The 25,111-nt window shown below is 46.3% G+C and overlaps 2 protein-coding genes across 2 annotated transcripts in view; both read right to left on the reverse strand.

Moving 5' to 3' along the window:
* RASSF1 (Ras association domain family member 1) overlaps positions 1 to 12,041 on the reverse strand; it is a 35,463-nt gene extending 23,422 nt beyond the window's left edge. The window contains exons 1-2 of the mRNA XM_036738686.1: positions 11,711 to 12,041; positions 4,073 to 4,179 (exon numbers count right to left, since the gene is read on the reverse strand). Of these exons, the coding sequence (XP_036594581.1) occupies positions 4,073 to 4,179; positions 11,711 to 12,041 (438 nt within the window). The remainder of the gene's footprint in view (positions 1 to 4,072; positions 4,180 to 11,710) is intronic.
* A 1,723-nt stretch (positions 12,042 to 13,764) lies between these two features.
* On the reverse strand, positions 13,765 to 24,995 carry ZMYND10 (zinc finger MYND-type containing 10). The gene is made up of 12 exons (XM_036739207.1): positions 24,865 to 24,995; positions 24,391 to 24,502; positions 18,487 to 18,603; positions 18,192 to 18,245; positions 17,138 to 17,275; positions 16,886 to 16,974; positions 16,668 to 16,768; positions 15,987 to 16,159; positions 15,660 to 15,785; positions 15,294 to 15,415; positions 14,122 to 14,247; positions 13,765 to 13,858 (listed from the first exon to the last, which is right to left on the reverse strand). The coding sequence occupies exons 1-12, from the start codon at positions 24,954 to 24,956 to the stop codon at positions 13,765 to 13,767; spliced, it is 1,344 nt and encodes a 447-aa protein (XP_036595102.1). The 5' UTR covers positions 24,957 to 24,995.
* Positions 24,996 to 25,111: the final 116 nt, after the last annotated feature.

The raw sequence follows: 25,111 nt of genomic DNA on the forward strand, positions 1-25,111 counted from the left end.
TTTTCCCCTCTCCCCTCACCCCGCCATAGAGATAGCTACCACTAGACAAAAATGTGTATGTATGTATGTAGGTATGTATGTATGTATGTGTGTATATATATATATATATATATATGTACATACATATGTGTGCTAGTATATAACTATACTATATATATATGTCTATTTGTCAATCCTCTCTCTGGAGACAGAGAGCCTCTTCCTTCATAGCTGATTTGAGTACTTATAATACTTAAAATTACTTATTTGCTCAAACTTATTCTTAAAGCAATATTGCTGTCACTGTATACAATGCTTTCTTGGTTCTGCTCATTCAGTTCTTCATTATTTCGTGCCAATCTTCCCATGTATTTCTAAAATCAAAGAGGTCACCATTTCTCATGGTACTGTGGTATTCCATCATGATGTATACTACAACTGATGGGCATCCCTGCAATGTACAGTTCTTTGCCACCACTGGTGTGTGTGTGTGTGTGTGTGTGTGTATTTAAAGCATCAATAAAACAAAGTAATCTACCTCTACTAAAATCCTGTAACTGGAATTCTAGCACCTTAAGCAAATTCAGTGCAGGGGTGAGAGGTAGAAGAGAAAAAGACCTAGAACACTCTGAACCCTGTGGCCCTTGTGCTGGAGAACATCAGGCTATTCAAAACTAGGGTGGTCTGCCCCAAACAGGGATGCTTACTCTAATGCCATTGGAGAAAGTTGGCTTGGAGAGAGATATGATGATAGAACCCTCAGAATTGGGTATTGGGCCAGGTATGCTGAGATGGGGGCAGGATAAGCCTTCTCTCTAAAGAAGTCCTTGGTACCTTTTAGCCTTCTGTTGGCCCGGTGCCACCGAGTCAGCCATAATTGACACAGGAAAGAAATTCAATGCTTACCACTCATTTCAGGGCCAACAGACTGAAGCACACACCACCTTCCAACCAACATTGGTGCTCTAAGGCAGAGCCCTTGCAGCTCTCAGCTAGTTATGGCTCTGACATCTATATTTCTTGACTTCGCTTCTTCAACTCCTTTTGCAACCTGATTTTCAGTCTCTCCGCTCCAATGAACTATTTCCTCCAAGGTCATCAATAATTTAACCTGCTTCATGGGATGGCCTTTTCTCAGTCTTCATCCTTCTCATCTTCTCTGGTAGCTTCGATATTTTTGACCACCCCATGTTCAGGGATACTCTCTCCTCTCTTAGCTTCTGTGAAATGGCTGTTTTCTGTTTTGCTTTTTCCTGTGTGACCACCCCTGGTTCACTGTCCAGCACCCATGCATTAAGCATGGGTTTTCTTCAAGCTCCCAACTCTTCTTTCTCTATGTTTTCTCTTCTGTTGATCTCATCTGCCTTGATGTGGCCAGGAACCAGCTCTAAACAAATATGCCCCAAATCTGAATGTCCAGCTATAATCTCTCTTTTGAATCCTGTGTCACCAGCTGTCTCCTGGATCTCCACCTAGTTGACCCATTGTCAGCTCACATTAAACATGTACAACAAAAAAACTCATTAACTTAACCTACCTCTACTCTAACATTTTCCATTTCTGTTGACAGAACCACCACACACCTAGTGATCCAGGTTTGCAATACTGGAGTCAATCTTAGACTCGTTCCTTTCCTTCCATCCTTACAGCCAATCATTTGCTGATTCTACCCTGACAACATCTCTCCCAACCATCCCCTTCTCTCCAGACACATGCCATTCCCCTAAGTCAGGCCCACGTCACCTCTTCTATGGACCCTCTATTGTGTCTGCCTGCTTTTAGTTTCCCCTCTCCCTAGTCATTCCTTCACAAGGCTGCCAAGGTTATTTCCCTAAGGTTCAAGTCTCATGTCACTCCCTATTCAAAAACTTTCAATACATTAGATAAGTAGGGAAGCAACGACAACAACTAACATATATATGTATTTCTGTATGAATGTATGACCAAAAGCCATTCTCCAGGAGATAAATGGTCAAATGATATGAACAAACAATTCTCAAAAGAACTACAAACTTTCAACGAGCATATGAAAGAATTCTCCAAACCACCAATGATAATTAGAGGAATACAAATCAAAATAGCCCTGAGGTTTTACCTCACTGGCTGCTAATTGGCAAAGACAACAACAGAGGGGAATAGTACATGGATGAGGGGTTTTGGGAAGACAGGCACACTGGTGCATTGTTGGTGGAGCTGTGAATCAGTATAACCATTTTGGAAAGAAACTTGGAATCATGCAAAGAAAGTGCCTAATACGTTCATACCCTCTGACTGACAGATTCCGTTACTAGAATTACATACCAAGGAGGAAGGAAGGAAGGAAGGAAACAAGCACTTATTAAGCATCTACTTTGTGCCAGACACTATACTAAGTGCTTTAGAAGGAGGCCTTCAACAACAAGAAAATCCCCATATATACAAGAAGATTTATAGCAGCGCTTTCTGTGATAGCAAAGAATTGGAAATAAAATAGATATCCATTGATTGGGGAATGGCTAAACATGTTGTGGCACATGAATGTAATCGAATATTACTGTGTTGAAGGAAATTATAAATACGAGGAATACCGAGAAGCATGAACTGGTATATGGTGAAGTAAAAAGAGCCAGAAAATAGCATATACAATGACTACAAGGATGCAAATGGAAAAAAACATTAAATGATAAAAAAATCAAAAGGGAAAATTACAAAGAGCAAGCATAGCTCCAAAGAAGAGATATAAGAAGATGTTTTCACTTGCTCCTTTCCATAGGCTGGAAGCCCACAGGCGTGGTACATCGCACATATTTTCAGCCTTTTTTTTTGCTATAGCAATCAGTTTTGCTGATTTTTTTCCTCTTTTATTTTTCTCTAAAAAGATGATTCGTTACATGGGTTGCCTTTCTGGGACAGTAGAGAGGGAGGAATAGTGGAGGACATTTTGGTGGAAAAAAAGATATCAGTAAAAATTGATTAAAAAAAGCTTTCAGTGTGATTGCTAAGCCACCAGGTTAGTGATCATTGAAGAATATGGAGAATAGGAAGGACACTGCAAGATTGAAAAGAGGCAAATGCTGTACAGGTTTTTAAGAAAGAAGAGAGTGGAATCTGCAAATCATTGGCCAAGGAGCTTGATTTCATTCACAGTAAAAAAAAAACCCATCTAGAAAAGGCAGCCATAATCACAAGGAGCCAGCATGGCTTAGCCAAAAGCAGATCATGCCAGGCCAACATCACATTCTTTTTTAAACAAGGCTACTAGACTAGACAAGGTACTGCTGTAGATGCAGTTTACATTTGACTAAATCTCTCATGTTACTCTGGAGGACAACATGGAGCAAGATGAATTAGCCAATGATATAAGACATCCAGGATTGGGTGAATGGTCAAATCCAAAAAGCAGTCATTAAATCACTGCTCAATGTCAACTTAGAAAGAGGCCCTCAAATGCAGTGACTCAGCAATCCATCCTTGATGAAATGCCATTTTTAACACTTGTATTATTGATTTGGATAAAGGCAAGATGACATTTTTATCCAATACGTAGATGAAAAGAAGCTAAAATACTATATGATAGCACCCAACAAGATTTCAACAAGTTAAAATGCTGGGCTGATTGGGATGGAGGCACATACATCATGTTCATGCCCAGGCTAATAGCCCTTCCTTGAGTGTTATAGACTGCATTTCCAAGACCAGCTTCTCAGGAGAGAGAGGATATTGGACTGGGAGCCAGCAGAACTCAGTTCTTGTCCTGGTTCTGCCCTTGGCTTGTGTGACTTCAAGAAAGTCCCATTTCTGGGTCTCCATTTCAAAAGGATCCTAGACTTTAGAACTCAAAGAGAGTTCTACCTGTCATCTACCTGTTCTACTCCAACCCCTTCATTTAGAGAGGAGGAACATGAGGCCAGAAAGTCTAAGTTATTTTTCCCAAAGTTGTACAGGCTGAACAGGGCAAAGCTGGAATTCAAACTCAAGTCGTCTGATAATAAATCCATTCTTTTCCCACCGACTCCCAAGAGGGAGGCATTTCCCACAGCCCTTCAACCTTCCCAACCTAGTCATCCCAGCAGTCCTACCACCCAAATGCTACAGACCACCAGGATAGCCATACCACATTGGTGTCTCTTTCCAAGGCAGGCTCCAAGCTCAGTTCACGGGGACCAAAACAGTCTAAGCGGATCAGGGCCCGGCATCGGTAATGGCAAGTAAACTTGCAGTCTGAGGAGAGGAGGGAAAGACAGTGAGTGAAAGGGACCGTCCTCATTCCTTTTTCATCTCCCAAAACCCATTGTCCCAATCCTGGGAGCCAGTGATTTTCACGTGACTCTCCAGGTCCCCCTGGTGGACTTGGTGGAGAGAGCACATCCTCCCAGAAGGCTGGGCTGAAAGAAGCTGTCCAAAATGGGCCGTCAAGCTACTGGGGACCAATGTTCCCATCTTGTAGGGATCCAAGTCTCTACCTTCCAGCTGCTCAAGCGTAGCAGATGCTTTCCCTCCTCCTGCCCTGCCCCCCGAGGCTTCTGTACTCTCCTTACCTGGTTACATATTAACTAAGGCAGAGGAAGAATGCCGTTATGTGGATTCAGCTATGTATTAATACATTCACATGCCGTAGTGAAACTTTAACACGCCAGTGGCAGGCAAAGGCTACTGATACATTCACACACATAAAGATACATACAAGCTGAGGAAGTTGTGTAGCAGAGTAACACACATTCACAGGTACTGATGTACATTATGCTTAGTCACAAGTTCTCTTCGAAATAGACCGATCCTGTATACTGATAAAACCTGACACATAGGCACCCCGATACATTCATAAATCACCCAGTTACATGTTACATGGAAACTTTCATAAGCTACATGTTTGTTACACTGGTGTAACATACACAGATCCATATCTTACTGACAGAGTCCTCAACCACACTCAATTAAGTCAATCTATTTCAGAACCCCATTGATACATTAAAACTTCAAACTTCACATGAAACTGATAAATTTGCACATCACTGTCACACTGTCACATTTTGCATGGACATATTATACAGCTAGGTGGCGCCATAGTGCATAGAGTGCCAGGCCTGGAGTCAGGAAGACTCATTTTCCTGAGTTCAAATCTGGCCACAGACACTTACTAGCTGTTTGACCCTGGGCAAGTCATTTAACCCTGTCTGCCTCTGTTTCCTCATCTGTAAAATGATCTGGGGAAGGAAATGAGAAGCCACTCCAGTACCTTTGACAAGAAAACCCAAATGGGGTCAGGAAGAGTCAGGCATGACTGAAAAGACTGAAACAAAACCATAACATTACACCTGTGTACATCCTGATACTGTTGACACATGTTGATACATTTGTACGTGATGTACTGTTGCACACACAATGATATATAGCCTGATACTGTCAAACAGGACAGAGTCACACACTTTGACACTTTGATTTTGCCCTTGTGATTGGTAAAGTTTATCCATCCCTGTGATTCTGGTCTTCTCCTAACCCCAAAATTAGATAAGAAGATCTAGTTAATGAACTGGAAACATTCTTTCTCTATCTATTAGTATCTCAGGGCATCCCAAGGGCATCTATGAGTAACTGTTGGGTATCTATTGGTATCTCTGTACCATTTGGACTGTATCACTATTATTCCACATTATTGTTTCTGAACTAACCCAACTCTTTTTTGTGTGTGTCCAAATGACTACTTCTCGTACCCAAGGAATTGCTAATAACTTATTGCTCAGTATGATTCTTTAGACATTATGGCATCTCAGGATTCAGTCCTCACCAGGAAAATACTGGTGGTTCAAAAGATGCCTTGCTGTAACAAAAAGACTGCAACATTTCCCAAATGTGATCCAATTAAATGAATATTCCTGCTCCATTGTGACTTCAGCATCCACCAGCAGCGTATCAGTAGCATCTGTCCAAGATCTAATTAGAGAGACAGACAGACTTACTCCAAAGGCTTCCTGCCAGTCAACAGAAACAACATGGAGGCAGTACTTTTATGGTCTGCGGACCTCTGGGGGGGCCTGAGACTCTTTCAGGGTGTCCACGAGGTCAAAAATACTTTCATAATAATGCAATGCCATTTTAATTCCTAATATGGGAAATAGCAATGGATTAGCCCATGTAATAAAAGCTCTTGGCAAGGGGGAGGGGCTCAATCATTTGAAGGTAAAGCAGTCCTGAGGCCAAAAGTTTGAAAATGGCTGCTGCATAGAGTGTTGGACTTGAGGTCAAGAAGGTCTGAGTTAAAATCCCGACCTTGCCACTTAAGGCTGTATGTCCTGTGTCTAAGTTTCTACATCTGTACATTGAGAATAATAACATCTGTAGAAACCTACCCCCCAAGGCTGTTATGAGAATTGAATCTGATCATATGTAGAAAAAGCTGTGTAGGCTTTAATATGCTATATCAGAGGTTCCCAAACTTATTTGGCCCTCTTTTTAAAAAAAAAAGTATTCAGTGTCCCCCTGGAAATCTACTTTCTTTAACCCTTTAAAGGTTTTTTAAAAAAAATTTACATCATTTCAAAAAATATGAAATTTAAAAAAAAAGACATTTTAAATTTAATAATTTATTATAAATTTGTGGTTTTTTCCTGCGCTAAAATTTTGATGACACAATATTGCGTCAGGTAACAGTATAGTATCATATTCTAAACAAGTCATTACACGAACATATTACTGCCCAAGCATGCTAGACTTCCTGACAATGCACAACATGATTGCCTGCCAACACTTGCTTGTTAAGACCCGTTGGCAGACTTGACCACTGATGGGTTATAACTTGCATTTTGTGTGTTTAATCGGAAAATAATGTAACCCCTATGACTTTAACTCTGTTACACAAAAGATGAAACAGGTACGAACAATTTTTCAAAATTTTCTTTCCCATTCCCCCAGGATCATTCCAGCATTCCCGAGGGGGTGGCATCACCCACTTTGGGAACCTATGTGCTATATGAGTGTCAGCCACAAAAAAGATGATGGTGAGATAATAGAAGGTAATCTCCTTGAGGCCAGGGATGGTTTCCTTTTTGTCTTTGTATCTCCAGTACCTAGCATCGAATCTGGCATACAGGAGGTGCTTAATAAATGATTGTAGATAATGTCAAAGTCCAGACAATGTGTTTTTCCAAGCACTTTGTGTTTCCATAGCACCAATAGTTAGTGAGATCTCTTTCATGTTACTGTAGATCTCACTGAGGAGGCTTTTTTTTAGGAAAATAGTTTTCATCCTGAGCAAAATCATGGACAAATAGCCAAATTTGGAGAACCTGTATATGAGCAGACAATCTTTTTGTTTAGATCCCACACAGAACATCCTTTATAGCACTGGCAAACATGTTAGGTGAATATGTAATAACACTTCATAACGAAGTGGGAAACTAAGCAGTATTGACACCACAGTCCCATCTATCACACCCATCACGGGGAACACCCTCCTTCACTATACCCTTTCAAGTTGCATTAAAAAACAAAACAAAACAAAACCAAAAACAAACAAACAAATGAAAAACCCACCAACATAGAGACTATGGGAACTTACACGTTTGATAAGCCACTTAATCTAGCTGTACGGCCACAAAGCCCAAACAACTACAATCTTCTGTAGAAAATCTCTAACGGAAGCCTGGGTGTTCCCTTTTCATATTTTCTTTAGGACACTGGCAATCTGAGCATAGACCACTTTAATAGAAATAGTATAAGAATAAGAAAGTAAACACATTGATTAGTAGCTGCTGATACCACCTTGGTCCCTTTTTTGGGAAGGGTAAAAAAACATTTAATCTTTTTGATTCTTTTTGGAATCTTCCCTCTGAGAGACTTTGAAAAAGCAATCTCAAATGCGTTTTAAAATTATGTCCTCTCTAGCATTTTTCATTTTCGCCATTAATCATTTTTTAAAGACAATATTAGTTTTAAAAATTTTTAAACTTTCTTTTTAAATTGAATTTCATCATATTTTCAGGTTAGGATTCTTTCCTTTCTCAACCCTCCACTGAGAAAGCAAGAAAAACAAAAGCTATTACAAATATGTATCGTCAAGCAAAACAAATTCCCACATTGGCTATGTCTAGAAAGTTTCAATCTTCACTGTGAATCCATCACACTTTTCTATCTGGAGGTGGGGAACATGTTTCATCATGAGTCCTCTGTTATTATGTTTGGTTCTGGAACTCAGGGCCTCATCAACTCTCAACTGGGCCTACTGCAATAGATTTCTCCTATCTGGTATCTCTAAAATCTCTCTCCTCTCTTCTCACCTTGCCTCCCCAAAAGGAACACAGATGACCTTACAGTTGAGTTCTAATCATGACTGCCAATTCAATTCAAGTCATCCTAGTTGGAGAAAAAGTGTTTACAAAGAAAGAATGAAATAGTCTCAGTTCTCAAGAAGTTTACATTCTACTGAGAAGACAACAATATGTAATAATTGGATCATATCCCAGTCTCTTTACAGACTCATTTTCTCAACTGCTTTCCACTATTTTGGAAGTAATTACTCAAAGTTTTTGTCTCCTTTTTTGGTAATGTTAAACAAATGATCATAGACCCTAAAGAAGTATTGCTTTACACTTGCAAATAAATTAAGTGTGCTGGTGGCAATTTCTGGCATCCCCATTTTACATCAGTTAGATTTCATTAAGAAATGGTGTTTGTCAATGTCTTTACTTTTGTCCAATTCCTATTTTTCAGGATCAAAGGATTGTCTGAACAAGTTGGATTGAGACTGCTCTAATTGCCCAAACTTTTTTCATTTTGATTTTCTATTTTGACATTTTTTTTGTGCTAGGTATTTGATGCTCTATCCATACATACACTGACAGCAGATTTTGACATGACTAGTTTGTAATAAACAGTCATTTCCTGTTTGGTGAGATAGTCTTTTATTTTCCTATTTTTAAAAATTATATCTCTGGTGTTCACTCTGCCTAGCACCTTCTAACTCTCCTCTTGGAAGAAATTATTCATGGTGGGCAGAGTGAGACTTCTGAGTAGTACATATATTTTTCTCCACATTCATTTCTTGACTCAGAACCATATTTTCTAACATGACTATCATCCTCTTTACTTTCACAATGAAGTCACCAAGTGATAAGATGTGCGTTGACTTACTTTATACAACTTGGCTGTCAAGTTCTGTCATTTTTCTATTCTTTTTCTTATATAAGAAATTTGGACATGTGATTTTCATTGCTCAAGGTCTCATCAACTTTCAAGCTGAACTACTGCAATGTCCTGTCTGGCATCTCTGCCTAACATCTCCCTCCTCTCTCTAATTCATTCTCCACAAAGATGCCAGATTGAGAGGCCTCAAGCACCAGTCTGCCAATGTCACTCATCTCACCCAGAAGCTATAGGGCAGTTCCTTATCACCTCCAGGATAAAATGTAAAGTACTGTTGGCATTTAGAACCTTCACCATCTAGCTTCAGACTCCAGTCGTGGCAGTAACATCATCATTGCCTCTCTCCCGTCCTGGCTTTTGCTTCCTCATTCTACCAGCTCTGGTGAGCCCTTACAGGAGACCTATGCTGATCCCCTAGTTTGAAGGAGCATAGGGACTGGAAGCGGGAAGGGACCTTTGGGGTCGAGTCCAACTCCCTCATTTTATAGGTGAGGAAGCTGAGGTCCAGTGGAGTTAAGTGACTTGCTAAGGGTCACACAGTAATAGGACAGTTAGGTGGCACCATAGTGCATAGAGTGCCAGGCCTGGAGTCAGTCACTCATCCTCCTGATTTCAAATCTGACCTCAGACATTTACCAGCTGTATGACCTTGGGCAAGTCACTTAACCTTGTTAGTCTCAGTTTCTTCATCTGTAAAATGAGCTGGAGAAGAAAATGAAAAACCACTCCAGTATCTTTGCCAAGAAAACCCCCAAAAAGAGTTGGACAAGAATGAAAATGACTGAACAACACCACATAGCTAGTAAGTGTCTGAGGCAGGATTGAAATTTGGGTCTTCCTGACTCCAAATCTAGCTGTCTTATTAGTTCACCCAGTTGCCAGTTCCCACTCCTCAATTAATTTGTATTTGCTTATATGCATTTTTATTTTCTTATTTGTAGACATGTCACCACCCCCCATGCCCACATAATTTATGCTTCTTCTGGGGAAGGGTTTTTTATTCTCTGCACCCCTAGCACTGGTCACATTGCATGGCACACAGTAGGTGCTCAATGAATTTAATGTTGGTTGAATGTCAAATGATTATATGATGTTTTGTTCCCTTATGCTCAGTCTGAGCACTGTGAAGATAAGATGGTCCAAATGTTACATTAAACGATGTTTCTTGTTGCCTTTGGACACAAAATCAACTCCCATTATTTGCTTCTCAGAGGAGAGGCTGTGAGCCCTGGTTACACTTAGATATCAATAATTAAATTTATGTTTGTTGACCATCCAAAAATTTTGTGATTCTTAGCACCTTCTGTCCCTTCCCCACAGACCTTCAGTATCGAGGAAGCTCTGGAAAGGGATTCCACAGGACTCTGAGCCATTTTCTATGGGCCACTGAAGCAAAAAACAACCCCCCCCAAAACCCTATGGGTCACTGAAGCAAAAAAAAAAAAAACCCAACACCCCCCCACAAAAAAAAATTCCTGCCCAATCCAAAAATAAACCACATGGTGGTCTTGTTTTCCTGTGAAGATGTTCACTGTCCTTCATTAGACTGGTCCTCCAAGAACTGACATCACCAAGGCTGCATTCAGAGCCTTTCCTGGTTGTTAGAAAGGGCCAGGGCTTGAGTTGCATTGGCTGAACCTGGAGAAACCTCCTGTCTCCTCCATACCACAATGAGGCATTTATGGTGGAGGGGACCAGGATCCCAATCCAGTAATACCCTACTGAGTGGAACTACCAGGAGGAAGGCAAGACAACAGAAAGCAAAAGAAAGCTGGGGTGGCCAAACCCCAGCTGGGAGTAGGGGTGGGGCAGTGGGAGAGAAAAGAAGTGAAGGGCCAGGCCAACTTTAATTTGTAGATAAGAATCATTGGAAATGAGCACATTAGTTGTTTCTACGCAAATGTTGCTGAAAGTGCTTGCAGATGGTTTGTCCAGTAAGTAGGTTAAATATTTGTCTCGCAATGTAATGCAGTGAAACACTGCTAAGTTTTAGCAGCCAAGACCTTCCTTCTGGGACTGGCCAAAGGTAAACTTCAGCCATAGCAGGTCAAATCACACTGAACACTGAAGCTGTGGCTTCCACCTTCTGCAGCACTGTGGCTGCCGAGCAGGACCTTGTGCTGCTGAAGTCTTAAAAGAACTTACTAACTGGGCTTGGTGTGGTGATGAGTTCTGGGGTGTAGCTGCTGGCCACAAGGTTATCATCTCCCCCACGGTCTTAGTGAAGGAATGGGGGAAGGGTACGCCTGGGTATGGAGGGAAAACCTATTGGAAACGTGGGTCCAAGGCTGTGATTTACAACTGCGGGGCCCCCCAACAGCCCGCCTTCGGCACACTCACACTGCCGCTTGGGTACTGTAACTAACCTGGTGGACCCCAGCGCTCAAGACAACGTACAGGCGCACCTGAAAATCCCGGATCTCACTCCCTTAGGAACTTAGAAGTTCTCGCCCTCATCTACACTCCCCGGCACCTGACAGGCACAACACTTAACCCGAGGGTACAGTTCACAGCGGCTCCCATGTGGTCACACTTGAGCACTTAGAGCCTCAGGTGCCTAGAGAGGAGGCTCCCCACCCACCCCACCCTTGTATTTAGAGACCCCAGTACTCACGGACACACTGCAGGCCCTTGCGGATGACGCCCCAGATGAAGTCCCCACAGAGGTCGCACCAAGTGTGGGTGCCAGGCCCTGACGGACGGAAGCAGTGGCCCCGGCCAAGTCCGGTCGTGAGTCGGGGATCGCTGTGGCCGCCCAGTAGTCGGACTTGACGGCCGCGGGGAAGCACGTCTGGGCCGCGGCCCGGGGCGATGCGCAGCGCGTTGGCGCGCTCTAGCCGTCCTGGACTCCGAGGGCCCGGGCTCCGGGCAGTCTCCTGCCCCCGGACCCCATCGGGGCCCCGGACCAAGTTCCGCAGCTCTATCAGCTCCGGCTCCGCAGACATCACTGCTTCTGCAGGGGTCCCGGGACCCAGCTGTGGCTGGGCACGGAGCAGCGAAGCCCTCTCTGGCCTGGCAGGGGGTAGTCCTGCCTGTTTTGGTCACTCCTTCCCTCAGTGCTCTTCAGCTGGGACAGTTACTGCTTCGTTCTCCACTTCCTTCCCATCCTCCCATCCTCCCCCCCTCCCTCCAGTCTAAGTTCAGCCTCTCTCTGCCTTTGCCTGGAGTTCTCTGTCCGTCTTGATCTCTGCCTCTCGGACTCAGTGGACCGCCCAGCACCCTGGCTCTGGGCCCCTCTGGCTGCAGGGGGCTCCCTCGCCTTGGCCCTGCTTCTTCTGGGTCGTGGGATGGGTAGCAGAAGTTTTAGCCTCCTCCTCCTCCTCCTCCAGTCTATGGGTCCCAGCGGACTCAGAGCAGCAGCAGGAGCATGATTAGGGCGGAGCCGGCTCTTCCAATTCCTAGCGCCTTCAGAGGCTGGAGTCCGCTCCCCCGCCCCCGCCCCCGGCCCCCACTTCGAAGGCTCAGACTGTGCTTGACAACCAGCCCCGCCCCAACCCAGGGGCCCTGCCTCGGTTTGCTAAGATCTCTGGAGTCGACGCCACGCAATGGAAACTAGAGTCTGGGAAGGGGCTGGCAGAACTCAGCTTTTGACTTGGGGGCGGGAAACGAGTGCAGGGAGGGACCTGCTGGAGGGGAGGGGATCAGAGCAAACTAGACTAGAAATGTGCAAGTTGGGATGAAGGAGCCACTGGGGGTGGGGGTGGGGGAGCGCGTTGGCCTCTACGGGGAAAGGAAAGAGGGAGGGGGGCTATGGTCTGAGAACGTTTGCAGCGTCTCTCCTCCCCCAACAAGGGGAAGGAAGTCGGACCTTAGAAGCACCAGAGCCAAATGGGGCAGTGCTTCGTGCTGTCCTTAAGACTAAAATGGAGTGCAGGGAGAGGCCCCTCTGAGCAACAGCCGAGCTGACCCTGGCTCCCAGAGCAGCATTCCGCCTGCCTCGTCTTGGGTTGCTCTTCCCCTCCTTCCCTTCTTTTGGAGGCCCGGCCTGGCCCCACAGGAAACAGCCTCAGCCCTCTTCCAAAGCCATCCCCATGCCATCACTACGCAGGCCTTAGAAGAGAGGGGCCAAGCTAGGGCGGTTTCTCGCTGCAAACAGACAGAAGCTTCTTTCTCAAAAGAAAGCATTTACTGTGCTTTACAGAGAGGAAGAAGGTACCCCACATCCGCACTTTGCTGCCACAGACTCTCAGAAAGAAGGGGGGAGGAGGGGGGGAAGTCTCTGCAACCTGACCTTATTCCCTTTCTCTAGGTGCCTGAGAGGACTCACCCTACCTAGAATTCCCCCTCCCCCTTCCCCAGGGCAGGAAGAAAGGGGTAAGGATCTCCCGAAATGCCCTGCCCCACTCCCAAGAATTGAAGGTACCAACTTCTGTTCTAGACTCATCTAGTCTGGGCTGTCCTGAGACCTGAGGTACAAGTTGGGAGCTGCAGTACTAGGCAAGGATGAGTGGGTTACCAGGGAATCAGACCAAGAAAGGCAGAAAGCAAGCAGTGGCCTCTGCCTGATGGGGGAGCCTGCAGACCAGTCTGGCCTGGGGCACTAGAGTGTGTGTGTGTGTGGGGGGGGAGAGGGAAACATAGTTGGCATAGTGGGGCACTCTGGGGCCTTGGGTAGCTGGGGGCTTGGCATGATGGGATACCACAAGGGTAAATGAGCAGCAGCTACTATTACGCTTTGACCTCCTCCTTCATACCGTCCAGCGCCTTGGCCATTAAGTCACAGGATTTTCGGTGCTTCTGCCAGTGTTTTACCTGGCATTCCCTGTTCAAGAGGAAGAAAACCTCAATGAGGTTCTGCTTAGCTGTTGTCCTAAGAAAGGAATGGGTCCATGGGCCTCGGGGACTTGACCCTTTTGCCTTGATCCCAGGATGCCTGCCACCCCTGGGCCAATGAGGTCTGGCCTCTGAATGGGAGCTCCTGGAGCCCCCTTGCATCAGTGTTTGGGGAAGTTCTACTTCCTGGGAGAGGAAAGGGAAGAAGGGGGTTGAGGTCCCAGACAGATGCTTTGGGTGCGGTGAACATACCGCTTACAGTACCACTCATTCTGGCACCGAGAACATCGCTTGGAGGCCTCGGCATTGCAGGAGGCACACTTGGGTTTCTCAGGGCTCAGTGCCTCCATCACATCCAGTTTGTAAGTCTCTGCCCATCTGTAGAAAAACACAGGAAACAAGAGGGCCCAGAGAAGTGTGAGCAGTATGACCATGGTATCTAGGCTAGGGCTTCTGTCAAGAAGGCTGGGTTATACATTTTGAGGTGATGTTCCATAATACTGCCTGGATCCTTTTGTGTCTCTGTTTTGTTTTTTCTTGGTTAGGGGTCTGGGTAACTTAAGGCAAGGACACTGGATTTGAAACCAGAGGATATGGGTTTAAAACTAGATTCTGCTACTTGCTGCCTTTTTGACTGTGGACAAGTATCTTCCCTTCCCTGGCTCTCAGTTTTCCAGGAAGTCCAAGTATAGAAACCTAGGGGCTATACCGAGTGGTCTCTCAGGTCCCTCCACCTCTAAATCCTGAGGTCCTAAGATTAGTCAGGAATGTAGAAGTGGTACTCCTCCAGACCAGCCATGGGATTAGGGGACTTCCTGATCGGCTGACAGGGATCTGGGAGTTAGAGAACAACCCAATGAGCTTGATCCAAGGACCAAAGTGGGTGAATCACTGTCTTAGGGGCTTGCTCTGGGATGAAAGAAACCATTCCTGACTGCAGCCTATGAGCTAGAGGGAATCTTGGGCTAAACCTGGTGAGGAAAGCACTAGCTGGACAGATGTGCTTGAAAACTAAGCTACTGCCTAACCTGAAATTGGGTCAATCTCTTTTACACGCACATGTCTAATTATCCTGCCCTGGAATAGTCTTTCTGAATGGATCATCTAGTTTTCCTTATAAAACATATCCTGGAAAACTTTTCTTTTGGGATGTGTGGCCCATAAGGGTTATAAACACAGGAGGAAGAGAGGCCAGTCATGGTAATAGAAGCAGCAGAATGGCCAAGAGCTCAGGAGCCTAGGAAAGTCAAGCTCAGGCTGAGGTTCAGAAAGCAGGGAAAAGTGACAGGCCTGGCCCAGACTGAGGGCAACAGTCTCATCTTGACCAGCCTGAGAAGGAAGGAGCTGGTACTCTCTGAAGTCTTCAGGAATCAGGGCAAATCCCTCTTAAGGGTGGGTGGGAATGGCATTGCCCCCCAGCCTACCTTCTGGCCTGTAGACGCAGGTCCTGCTCAGAGGGGCTAAAGATGTGCTTCAGCTGGTATTTTGCAATGGCGTGCCACTTTCCCCCATTCTTCCTCTCTAGCCGGCTCCAAATTTCTGGGATCTGTGGGGAAGGGCAACAGAATAGGAGAAGGCCTTGACTAGTAAGTCCAGGAGCCAACGAATATGGCAGAAGTTGTCATTCAAGGCCATAGTACACTTAGTTGTGCCACTAAGAGAAGCTGGGGGTCTAGCCTCATTGACAGTCCTCTGACCATTGGATCCTACTGTCTAATAGGACACTGACTAGTCAGACCCTTGCTCCAGGCTGGGCTGAGCAGCCACCCGCCTTTTCCCTCTCTTGATACCTGCTCCATCACCAGGTCCTTCTTGGGAGGGAGGGGCTCAGTAACTGCCAGGTGGCTCAGGAAGCGCTGTAGATCCACCAGGTTGGGTATCTGGTCCAGCAGGATATCAGTGAGCAAGGCCCGGAGCTGGGGGAACAGAACCAAGGGAAGCTACGAGGAAGATCCAGGGAGCTCAGGGGAAGACCTCTGAAATGTTCCATAATGCCCTGGATTCTGTCCTCCAAGCCTCACCTGGGAAGGAGCCCAGGAGGGAAGCCGTGGGGCATCTGTGAAGGCTGGCTGCCCTCTGTCTGCCCCTCCCCCCATGACACTCTCAGCATGACTCACCTTAAGGAGCTGGTTCTTGTTGAAGCCGGTGAGGTTATACTTGGGCTGGCATTCGGGGCTGAGCAGCAGGTTGTACAGGGCAATCCACACCTGACCATCTAGCTTGGTCAGCTTTGGATAGTCCTTGGCGGTCACGATTTGCCACCTGCCCCCCTCAAACCTCTTCAGCTGGCCTGAGGAAAAAAGCAGTGGAGAGGGGACAGGAGAAGAGAGAATGAGCCTTATGGCCTGTGGGTCAGAGGCCAAGGGGCTGCTCTAAGCCCTGCCACTGACTTGCTTGAGGAGCTTGGACAAGGCTCTTGATTTCTTTGGGCCTTGGCTTCTTGATCTGTAAGATAAAGGGCCAAGAACAGACTGCATCTAAATCTTTTCCATAGTGGAGACCCTCCACACCCTCATTACAGGATGCACAGGGAGATCCTGCTGGGACATGGCCAGGTTTGCCTTTTCAAACACACTTATGGAATTCAGAGAGATTGTGTTTACATTTGGTAACTCACAGCTGTCTTTAATCAGAAGAGCATAGCAAATGCTCTAGACAGTCACTGTTCTAGACCAGAGACGTCTCTGACATGGAGCCAGGATTTGTAACTGTCCTCTGGGGCTCAGGCTGCCTGTCAACTCTGTACATCCCCTGGATCAGGGCCAGGGAGCTTCCTGGGGGAAGGAGAACCAACTCACCTTCTTCCTGGCGATGCCAGGGGTTCTTTTCCAGCAGCTCCACCAGGAGGCAGGGCAGGTTGTGGGTGCTCAGCATACGGGTCAGGGTGCTCAGAGACAGGCTGAAGAGGGCAGGCATCGTGGGAATCAGAGCAGAACCTTGGCCCCTCTCCAGCCCCCAGGGACCACTCCTGGGAGGAAAGCAGGGAAGGCCGCTCTGTACCAGTCACACCACTCACCTGTCCACGTTGTCCGTGATGTAGCGCAGCACAGAAAGAGCCTTCAGAGAGATCTCAAACTCCATGGTTTGGGCCTGCTTCTGCAGCTCCTGGAGGGTGCAGGGAGGGCATGGTGGGGCAGTAGGGGCAGGCCACCTTTCTCTGGCCACGGAGTCTCCTCTTGCTCAGCCTGGGCCAGAGGGACACCAGCTCCTCAAAGGAGCGCACTGCCTCTGCTGGGGAAGTGGTGCAGGGGTGGGGTGCCCAAGGTACCTGCAAAGGTGAAAGCTCAAGCTCTCCTTCAGGCACCGAGAAGCTTTCAGAGCTGCTCTGGGCCACCAGGAGGGTCAGTTTTCGGTGACAATAGTCAACCAAGTCCAAAATGGAGTCCTCGGCTGAATCACATATTTCCTGGGAAAGAAAGGAAAGACGAAAGCATGTGGGTGAGAGGCAAAAGGTGATAGCCTCAGGGTCTGAATCCTCTCTCCCATGGGAGAGGCACCGGACCCCTTCCATCTCTAAAGACCTCCAGGTATACCAGGCACACTGAGAGCCGTGGTCCTTGGCCAGGAGCCTCACCGTACCACCCTCCCTTCTCCCCTAACCCGACCTACGCCGTCTGTGCTCCATTCACTCGGCCCAGAGGTCCCAGCCCAGGAAGCTGGGGTCAGCTAAAGGGGCAGTAAGCTGTCAATCAGCCGTGGGGCGAAGTCTGCAGGGCCACAATGGGGAGAAAGTGGGATATGGTCAAGTGACTCTACTCGAGGTTAGGGGCTAAAACTGTGATTACACTGGTACAGGGAATTCCTGGAGAAGGAAACTTCTTGTACCAGTCTAAGCTGGTATCTTCTCCACCAACTTCTCTGTAAAACTGAAAGGGCCTCCAGTAGAGGTGTGGAAGCAGAGGGCCCTGACATTCCAAGGGCATCCTTAACAAGATTAAAATTAATAAAGAAATATTTAACAGAATAAGCATTCGATGGAACATAGAGAAGGTTAACAGCCGGTTTTCTGAGTCAATATGTGCCCTGCAGGGATCCCTTCTATTTGAGGCTGACACCACTGGCCTCGGGCACAGAGAGGTTAACCCACTTTTCCAAGGTAACATAGCCAACATGTGTGCTAGAGGTGATACCTGAACTAGCAGGGATGAGGTCTGGCCCCAGTCCAGCTTCCTTCTGTCATCCCCGGGGCATGGTGTTCTAAGTGCCGCCAGCCAGCAAAGGCTGCCCGGTTAACCCAAGGCTATCATTTCATTCAACAAGCCTTCTCCCTGGGCTTTCCAGATGCACTCCCATCTTATTCCCCAGGGCCAAAAGCTCCTCACCTTGTGGAAGAAGACGGTCTCCAGAAGGTTGATGATGGAGGCCTCATGGTGCACCTAGGCAGGAGAAGAGAAGGAGAGCACACTGGGGAGAGAAGTCCCAGGCCTACTTCCTGCCCACGGCCCAGTTCCATGGGATGGGATGCCCCCCCCCTCTCCCCCAGACTTATCAAACATAGTCTAGAGCCCTAGCTGGGGCTAGGAGGAGGGGTGGGTACATGGATCAGGACCAGGAGAGGCCTGCAAAGTTGGGGGGAAGGGGCAGCACAGAGTGCCCAGGGTCCACTGCCACTCTCACCACCATGTAAATAGGAAAGGTGTTATGGGGCTTGAAATCTTCCAGCTTGCACAGCACGGGGAACACCTTCTGCTTCCACATCTCCACAGAGATCAGCTCCTCGATTAAAGTTGGGACCTGGTGGTGCAGGAAGAGATAAGAGCTGTGAGCCTCCCACGAGGGGGTGGGCAGCAGTCACCTCCCAAGGTGGCCCATTTCACTTCTTACCAAGGTTTTCCTGACATCAAACCTAACCTTGCCTCTTCGCTGCTTCTCTCCATTGTTCCTGGTTCTGTCTTTGAAAAGAGGGAGAACAAATCAAATCTCTCAGGAGTCTTCAAATATTTGGAAGAAGCCATTTGGTTTTCCATGAATCTTCTCTTCAAGCTAAATACCTCCAGTTCCTTCTGCCTCTTATGTGACAGGGACGCAATGCCTTTTACCATCCTGGTTGCTTTCTAGTTTGTCAATGCCATTTTTTCCATTTCATTTTATTTTTTTCCACATTAGTCATGTTGTGAAAGAAGAATCAAAACAAAAGAGAAAAGCCACAAAAAACAAAAAAGAGTATAAAATAGCATGCTTCAGTCCGCATTTGGACTCCATGGTTCTTTTTCTGGACATGGCATTTTCCATCGTGAGTCTTTTGAAATTGTCTTGGATCATTATCAACGTCCATCTTAAGCTGCCACATCCAGAACTGGACACCCAAGCCCTGCTATGGTCTGACCAGGGCAGGGGCCAGGCTCACCTTGTGCCTGGGATGGAGGCAAGACTCTCATCTTGTTACCCAAAGCTGCACTAGCTTTTTGAGCTCATGGCCGGCCCTCAGCTCTCTACTTCCCCCACCCACTTCAGCTTTTTCAGACACACTCCCTCTGTCTCTGTCTCCCTTATCCTGTATTGGGAAGTGGAGTTTTTGAGCACATGATAAGAAGGTTGCTGAGGATGGTAATGGTGAGTTTCCTCGATTTCCTAATCATTAGCGGAATTTTAAAGGGATGTCCACGTGTGTATTATATTCCTCCTTGAGCTTAGCTAACAAAGTAACGTGGTGGAGTGCTCAGGGTCACTTCTGACTATAGTAGTACTTATTACAACGCAATTCCAAGTACAGGAAAATGATTTTGTAGTCCAAAATGAATTGTAATGGCATTTATCTTAAGTGAATACAACTTCAAACATACAAGAATTCTATATAGATACACCGCAAATCTCTGTAGTAAATATTGATGGGGGCTACTCAAAAAACAGAATCCATTTGACTAGTAAGGCATTGGTAACTTAGGCTTCAACTCCTTGCTTATCTTTTCCCTCACTGGAAGTGGATGGTCACAAATAAGTGCTTGATGTGATGGCGAGTAGGGATTCCATCCCAACAGATCTGGGACCCTGGGCTGGGAAGAGTTCTTCAATGGATTGTGGCACTCACCAGGCTAGGGGCTACCTCTGTGGTTAATAGTGGCTTCGTTTGTTTTCTAAAGTTCTAGGGGCCTAAAGCAGGAAGGCTATCCGAGGATTGGAGCTCAGCTCTCTTCTAATCCCTCTCAACATCTTACCCAATGCCAAGGCTTTGATGAATAAAAGATTAAACACTAAGTTATTTTATTTGGGGGTGGGGGTACAAAATGGGGAAACTAGCAGTGGAGGAAGACGATGGGCTTGTATCCAAAACACACTTTCAGGTTTATAAGACATCTTGCTCACAAGATACCCTGGTGCAGGGTGGTGGGTGGGGGGAGTAAGTAGCAGGGATGATTATGTCTATTTTGTGGATCGATGAGGACAGGGCCACACAGTAGCTGTGACTGGCCCAGTACCCCACAGGCCTAGTGTTTTTTTACATCACAGACAGGTCGTGTGCATGGCGAAAAGACCCCTGGATGCTGGATTGCATTCAGAAGCTCATGTGTTTGCACCTTGGCTCTTCTCTCTAGGCCAGTATGGCCTCCAGCAGGTCTCTAGTTTTCTAAGGTCCTGCCCAGCTCCCTGCGCTCCTCAATGCTAACTACCTCCTCCCCTTCTTCCTGAAACCAGGTCCCTGTCCTGACTCCCCTGTCTCACAGCCCTGCCTGACCCCAGCCTTCAGGAGCTGACTTCCCTCACCTTCCATAGGCAGCAAGCTATTGTTCAGACTATCTCTATGGAAATATTAGCTGAAAGAGCAAAATACTGCATCTTAAGGTTTGAAAAGTATGCTGACACGTGCCATCTCATTGGACCTTGACCGTAACTCTGGGAGGCAGATACTGGATTTTTTCCATTTTACAGTTGAGGAAACCAAGGCAAACCCTCCAGGCAGATGAAATGCTGGCTTCAGGCCTAGTCTTGGCTGAGGGCCTGCTCATCAACATCCTATTTCCATTTTTATTTTTATGGCCATCGTAGCCAAGGATGTTGACTCTAGGAGCTTCCTATGGTGCAAACATAACAAAGCTCCTCCTCTTCCCATTTCTTCTTTAGACTACATATAGCCTGTCCCAAAAATCTTAGTGCAGTTTTGCTAGCTCAAAACTGCACTAAAATAAACTAATAGTTAAATCTAAGTTTTAGTTATATTACTTTTAACTGATAAAATAATAGTTTTAAGGGCTTCAGTTTTGGGATATCCTGTGTTATAAACACTCCATTAGGACAAGTCAACAAGCATTTGCTGTGTCTACTATGTGCCAGGCTTTATGCTAAGGACACTTTAGTCTGAAGTCCTTGGTCCCACTTAAAAAGAAAGTCTAATCAATATTAGTTGGAATTTTTTTTTTAATATCTTTTTCAAAGGACTAATGTATGTCTAAAACCAAGCCAGGATAGAACTAGGGCCATGACCTGTTAAGGGCTAGGGGCCCTTCATGCCCCCGCTGAATTATGGGAGTGATCAAACAGAAAAGGAAGAAGACTTTGACAAAAGTATTTCTTCTCTTCACCTTTGACTGGGCAGAAAGAAGAATCTTGGGAGGAAGAGCTGCAGAGGGATTAAACAGTTATAGGAAAATTTGCTGACACTAATTCTGTTACCTGAACACCATTGCTATGATTTAGCTTGTGGAATTTTGTCTTTGTTAGGAGAACTATAAATTTTAACTCGAAACAGCCTGGGCGAGTTTTTCAAAGGCAGGACAGGTTTCTGTCCCTTTGGATTTTCTCTAAGAAAAATGCTTAAGATTACAATAATACAATTGGTCTCCAGCAGGCTTGTATCCGAAAATCCCAAAATGCAGAGTTAGTGCTTTTCTTCCACATCATTCTCTCTCACTTTCCCTTTTCTATCCCAAATTCACATTCTAGAATATAGGGGTCTTCATTCTAGGAGCTAGTCACAAGGGAAAGTTGGAGAAAAAAGTGTGCAAATCAGGGGCTCAGACCAAATCTGATCCAGGGTAAAGTAACCTCTCTGATTGCTCAGGGGATTCCTAATCCATTAGGATTTACTTATTAGTGCTTTATTGGTGAGAGTGACTTATTGGCGCCCTGACAACTTTCCAATCATTCCACATATAACCCTTTGTCCACTTTTCTTCAAATCAGCCTAGTTAGTGATGACTCCATTCTTCTGGTTCTGAGTTTTTCAATTTTCCAAATTTCCTGGTATTCCCCATAATTGCCCTTATTAACTGCATTACAGTAAGCTATTATATTAATATCCTACAATTTATGTAGCCACTCCTCGAGCTTATAAATTTAATGTTGAATATCAAGTATATTTGCTTTGTAATGATTAAATTAATTTCAGTACATGAGATGTCATGGTTTTTCAGTCATTTCCTCTGTCTCCATCGGGATTTTTTGCTCGTTCTCGGTTCTGCTTTTTTTGGGGAGGGGCTTTACAGCATTTCATAAAGGTCCTTCCCAGTTCTTTATGTGCCTTGGTCTTTTGAACTACTGTATTTTAGTACATTAATGTACCACAACTTATTTAGCCATCCAGACATTCAGATTGCGGCTCCCCCTCCCCCCTTGTTTGTAACTACAAAGAGGGCTGATTTTTGATCACTTTTTGGGGTTTATTCATGATAATGATACTGATGGGTCAAAGGGTATGATGAGGTTGCCCTCCATAGAGATGCTCTAAGTTTGCATTTCCACCAGTAACAAGTGGGCATACCTTCTTCTCCAGAAGCCCACTGGTACTGAGTTTAGTTGCGTTTATTTTTGCAGGTTTGATGGACGTGAGGTGGTTCCTCCAAGTTAAACCAATTGGTATCTCTGAGTATTAGTGAGGCTGAACATTTTCTCAAGTGCTTATTATCAGTGGGGAGTTTTCTTTGGAGCAGCTGGTAAGCCTTTCCATGGGCAGAATCAACCCTGGGAGCAGATAAATGTACAACTCTACGGGAAACCTAGTTTTTAGGTCTCCACGGAATGGTTGCACGGAGCCACTAGGACCAAGGGAAGAGATAAAATGCCTGAGGGAAAATGCTACTGCTTATCTTTCTGGACTGATTAGAAATGACTCCCTGTCATGTCCTCTCCGTTCCAACCAAACTGTTCCCTCGGCCATACATTCCCTATCTCATCTGGGAGCCCTTGAACACTGTGCCTTGCAGGCTCAATTTCTTTGTATTTCCTTATTTTTGTACAGGTTGTTTCACTTCAGTAGAATGTAAGCTCATTAAGGGCAGAGGCTGTGTTAGTCACACAGCAGGTGCTTGATGATCTGAGAAGGAAACCCAGGGTTCCTTCAGTGAGTTTTTTCAAGGGTCTAATCCATGGCTGGGGAACCTTTGGACTCAAGGCCACACACGGCCCTCTAGGTCCTCTGGTGAGGCCCTTTGACTGAATCCAAACTTCACAGAACAAATCCTCTTAACAAAAGAATTTGTTCTGTAAAACTTGGACTCAGTCAAAAGGCCATACTTAAGGACCTAGAAAGGCCACATGTGGCCTTGAGGCCAATCTCTAATCCAACTTTTTTTTTTTGGAGGGGGGGCAGGGCAATTGGGATTAAGTGACTTGCCCAAGGTCACACAGCTAGTACATGTGTCAAGTATCTGAGGCCAGATCTGAACTCAGATCCTTCTGACTCCAGGGCTGGTGCTCTACTCACTGCACTACCTAGCTGCCCCTAATCCAACTTCTTATTCTTAAAATTGGAGCCTGATTTCCCTGACTAGCCCAGCATTTCCATCATGCTTTGAGGTTTACAAAGTGCTTTCCTTCTAATAGCTCAAGAAAGTAAGCTTATAGATAAGGAACCAGAGTTGTCCCACAGCTAGCAGTGGCTGGGAGCAGGTATTTGAGCCCAGGTCTCTTGATTCCAAGTCTTTTCTCCCTTCTCAGAATCCCTACAAACACTTAATGTCTCTCATTGTACACTCATGTATACAACCCTACAACTCTTATCTCAAATGCTTACTGAAATCTTCTCTTGCCACTGAACATTTTCCTCGTTTCTCTTCTATTCCCTCTCTGAGATAGGACTGTGAACTCCTTGAGGTCAGAGACTAGGTCATAGTCATTTCTTAGTACGGTGCCAGCCACTGGATACATGATATCTGTATTAAATGTCCTGTCTGTGTTTTATATGTACGTGTGTGTGTGTGTGTGAGTGTGTGCATACACATGCACACACATACATATACACACCTTATCTGAAGGGGCAAAGAACTCCCCTCTCATATTAAAATTTACCTTCAGGGATCAAAGGGCCACTGGTGGAATTCAGGTGTCAGAAAGAGAAAGAGTTTGGCTTAGGGGCCTCCAGAGTTGTTTAGATCCTATCATACAGGTACTGGTAGAAGTGAGGCCATTGAATCTTCTTTGTCCTGAGCCCTCCAAAGGGGAAGGAAGCAGACAATGTCTGCCTTCCTGAAGGGAAGTGAGTTACTCAAAGATCTTATCCTGTGGTCAGGGAGGGAAGGGGCAGAGTGGGGGATGGGGATCTAGCCTTCTCACAGCAGCAGCCTGCTGTACCCCGTGGCCATATCATACCTTGCCATGGGTGACCAGCAGCTCCTGGATGGGCTCTCCCTGGCTGGGTGAAGTAGCATCCAGGATGGCCTGCATATTCAACTTCTCCAGCTGTTCATGCTGCCGACACCACCTGGCCGCAGGGAATTCAGTGGGATGGAGAACACCTTGAAGATTCCCTGTACCATGTAGCCCCCAACAGGGGGACTTCTGGGTAGGACTGACCTTAGTCTCTATCTACCTAACCAGGCAGAGCTCTTAGCACAGCAAAGCCCTTCCCTCCCACCCACGACCCTCCACCCTAACTGCACTGAGAGTCTGAAGTTGCCAGTCTGGGACCCTGGGGTGGGGGGCTGTACAGCCCCCACAAGTCAGGCAGAACATCTTCGGGGCCCTCTTGGCCCCCTCTAGGGGCTGTCCTGCGGCCCTCTGCCCATGCCCACAAGTGTGGTCCCCGCACCCGCAGCCCCCTCCTGGGGGGCCCGTAGCCCTCACCCCTGGGATCCCATCTCCCACAGCGGAAAGCTCTGCAGGACCTGCACCAGGGCCTCGGCCTCTCCGGGCAGCAGCACTTCCAAGTCCCCCATTCTCGGGCTGTGGTGGGATGGAGGCCAGTCGGCTCCGTATTCAGATGTCTCGCAGGGCCGAGCTCCCAGAGCGCTCAGTTGTGGAAAGGTGGTTGGAAGACTGGCGTCGCCGTCGCCATGGAAACGGAGGCGCAGCGCGCTCGCGCGTGAGGGTG

The sequence above is a fragment of the Trichosurus vulpecula genome, chromosome 9 (assembly GCF_011100635.1).
Source record: "Trichosurus vulpecula isolate mTriVul1 chromosome 9, mTriVul1.pri, whole genome shotgun sequence".
In the NCBI taxonomy this organism is placed as follows: Eukaryota; Metazoa; Chordata; class Mammalia; order Diprotodontia; family Phalangeridae; genus Trichosurus; species Trichosurus vulpecula.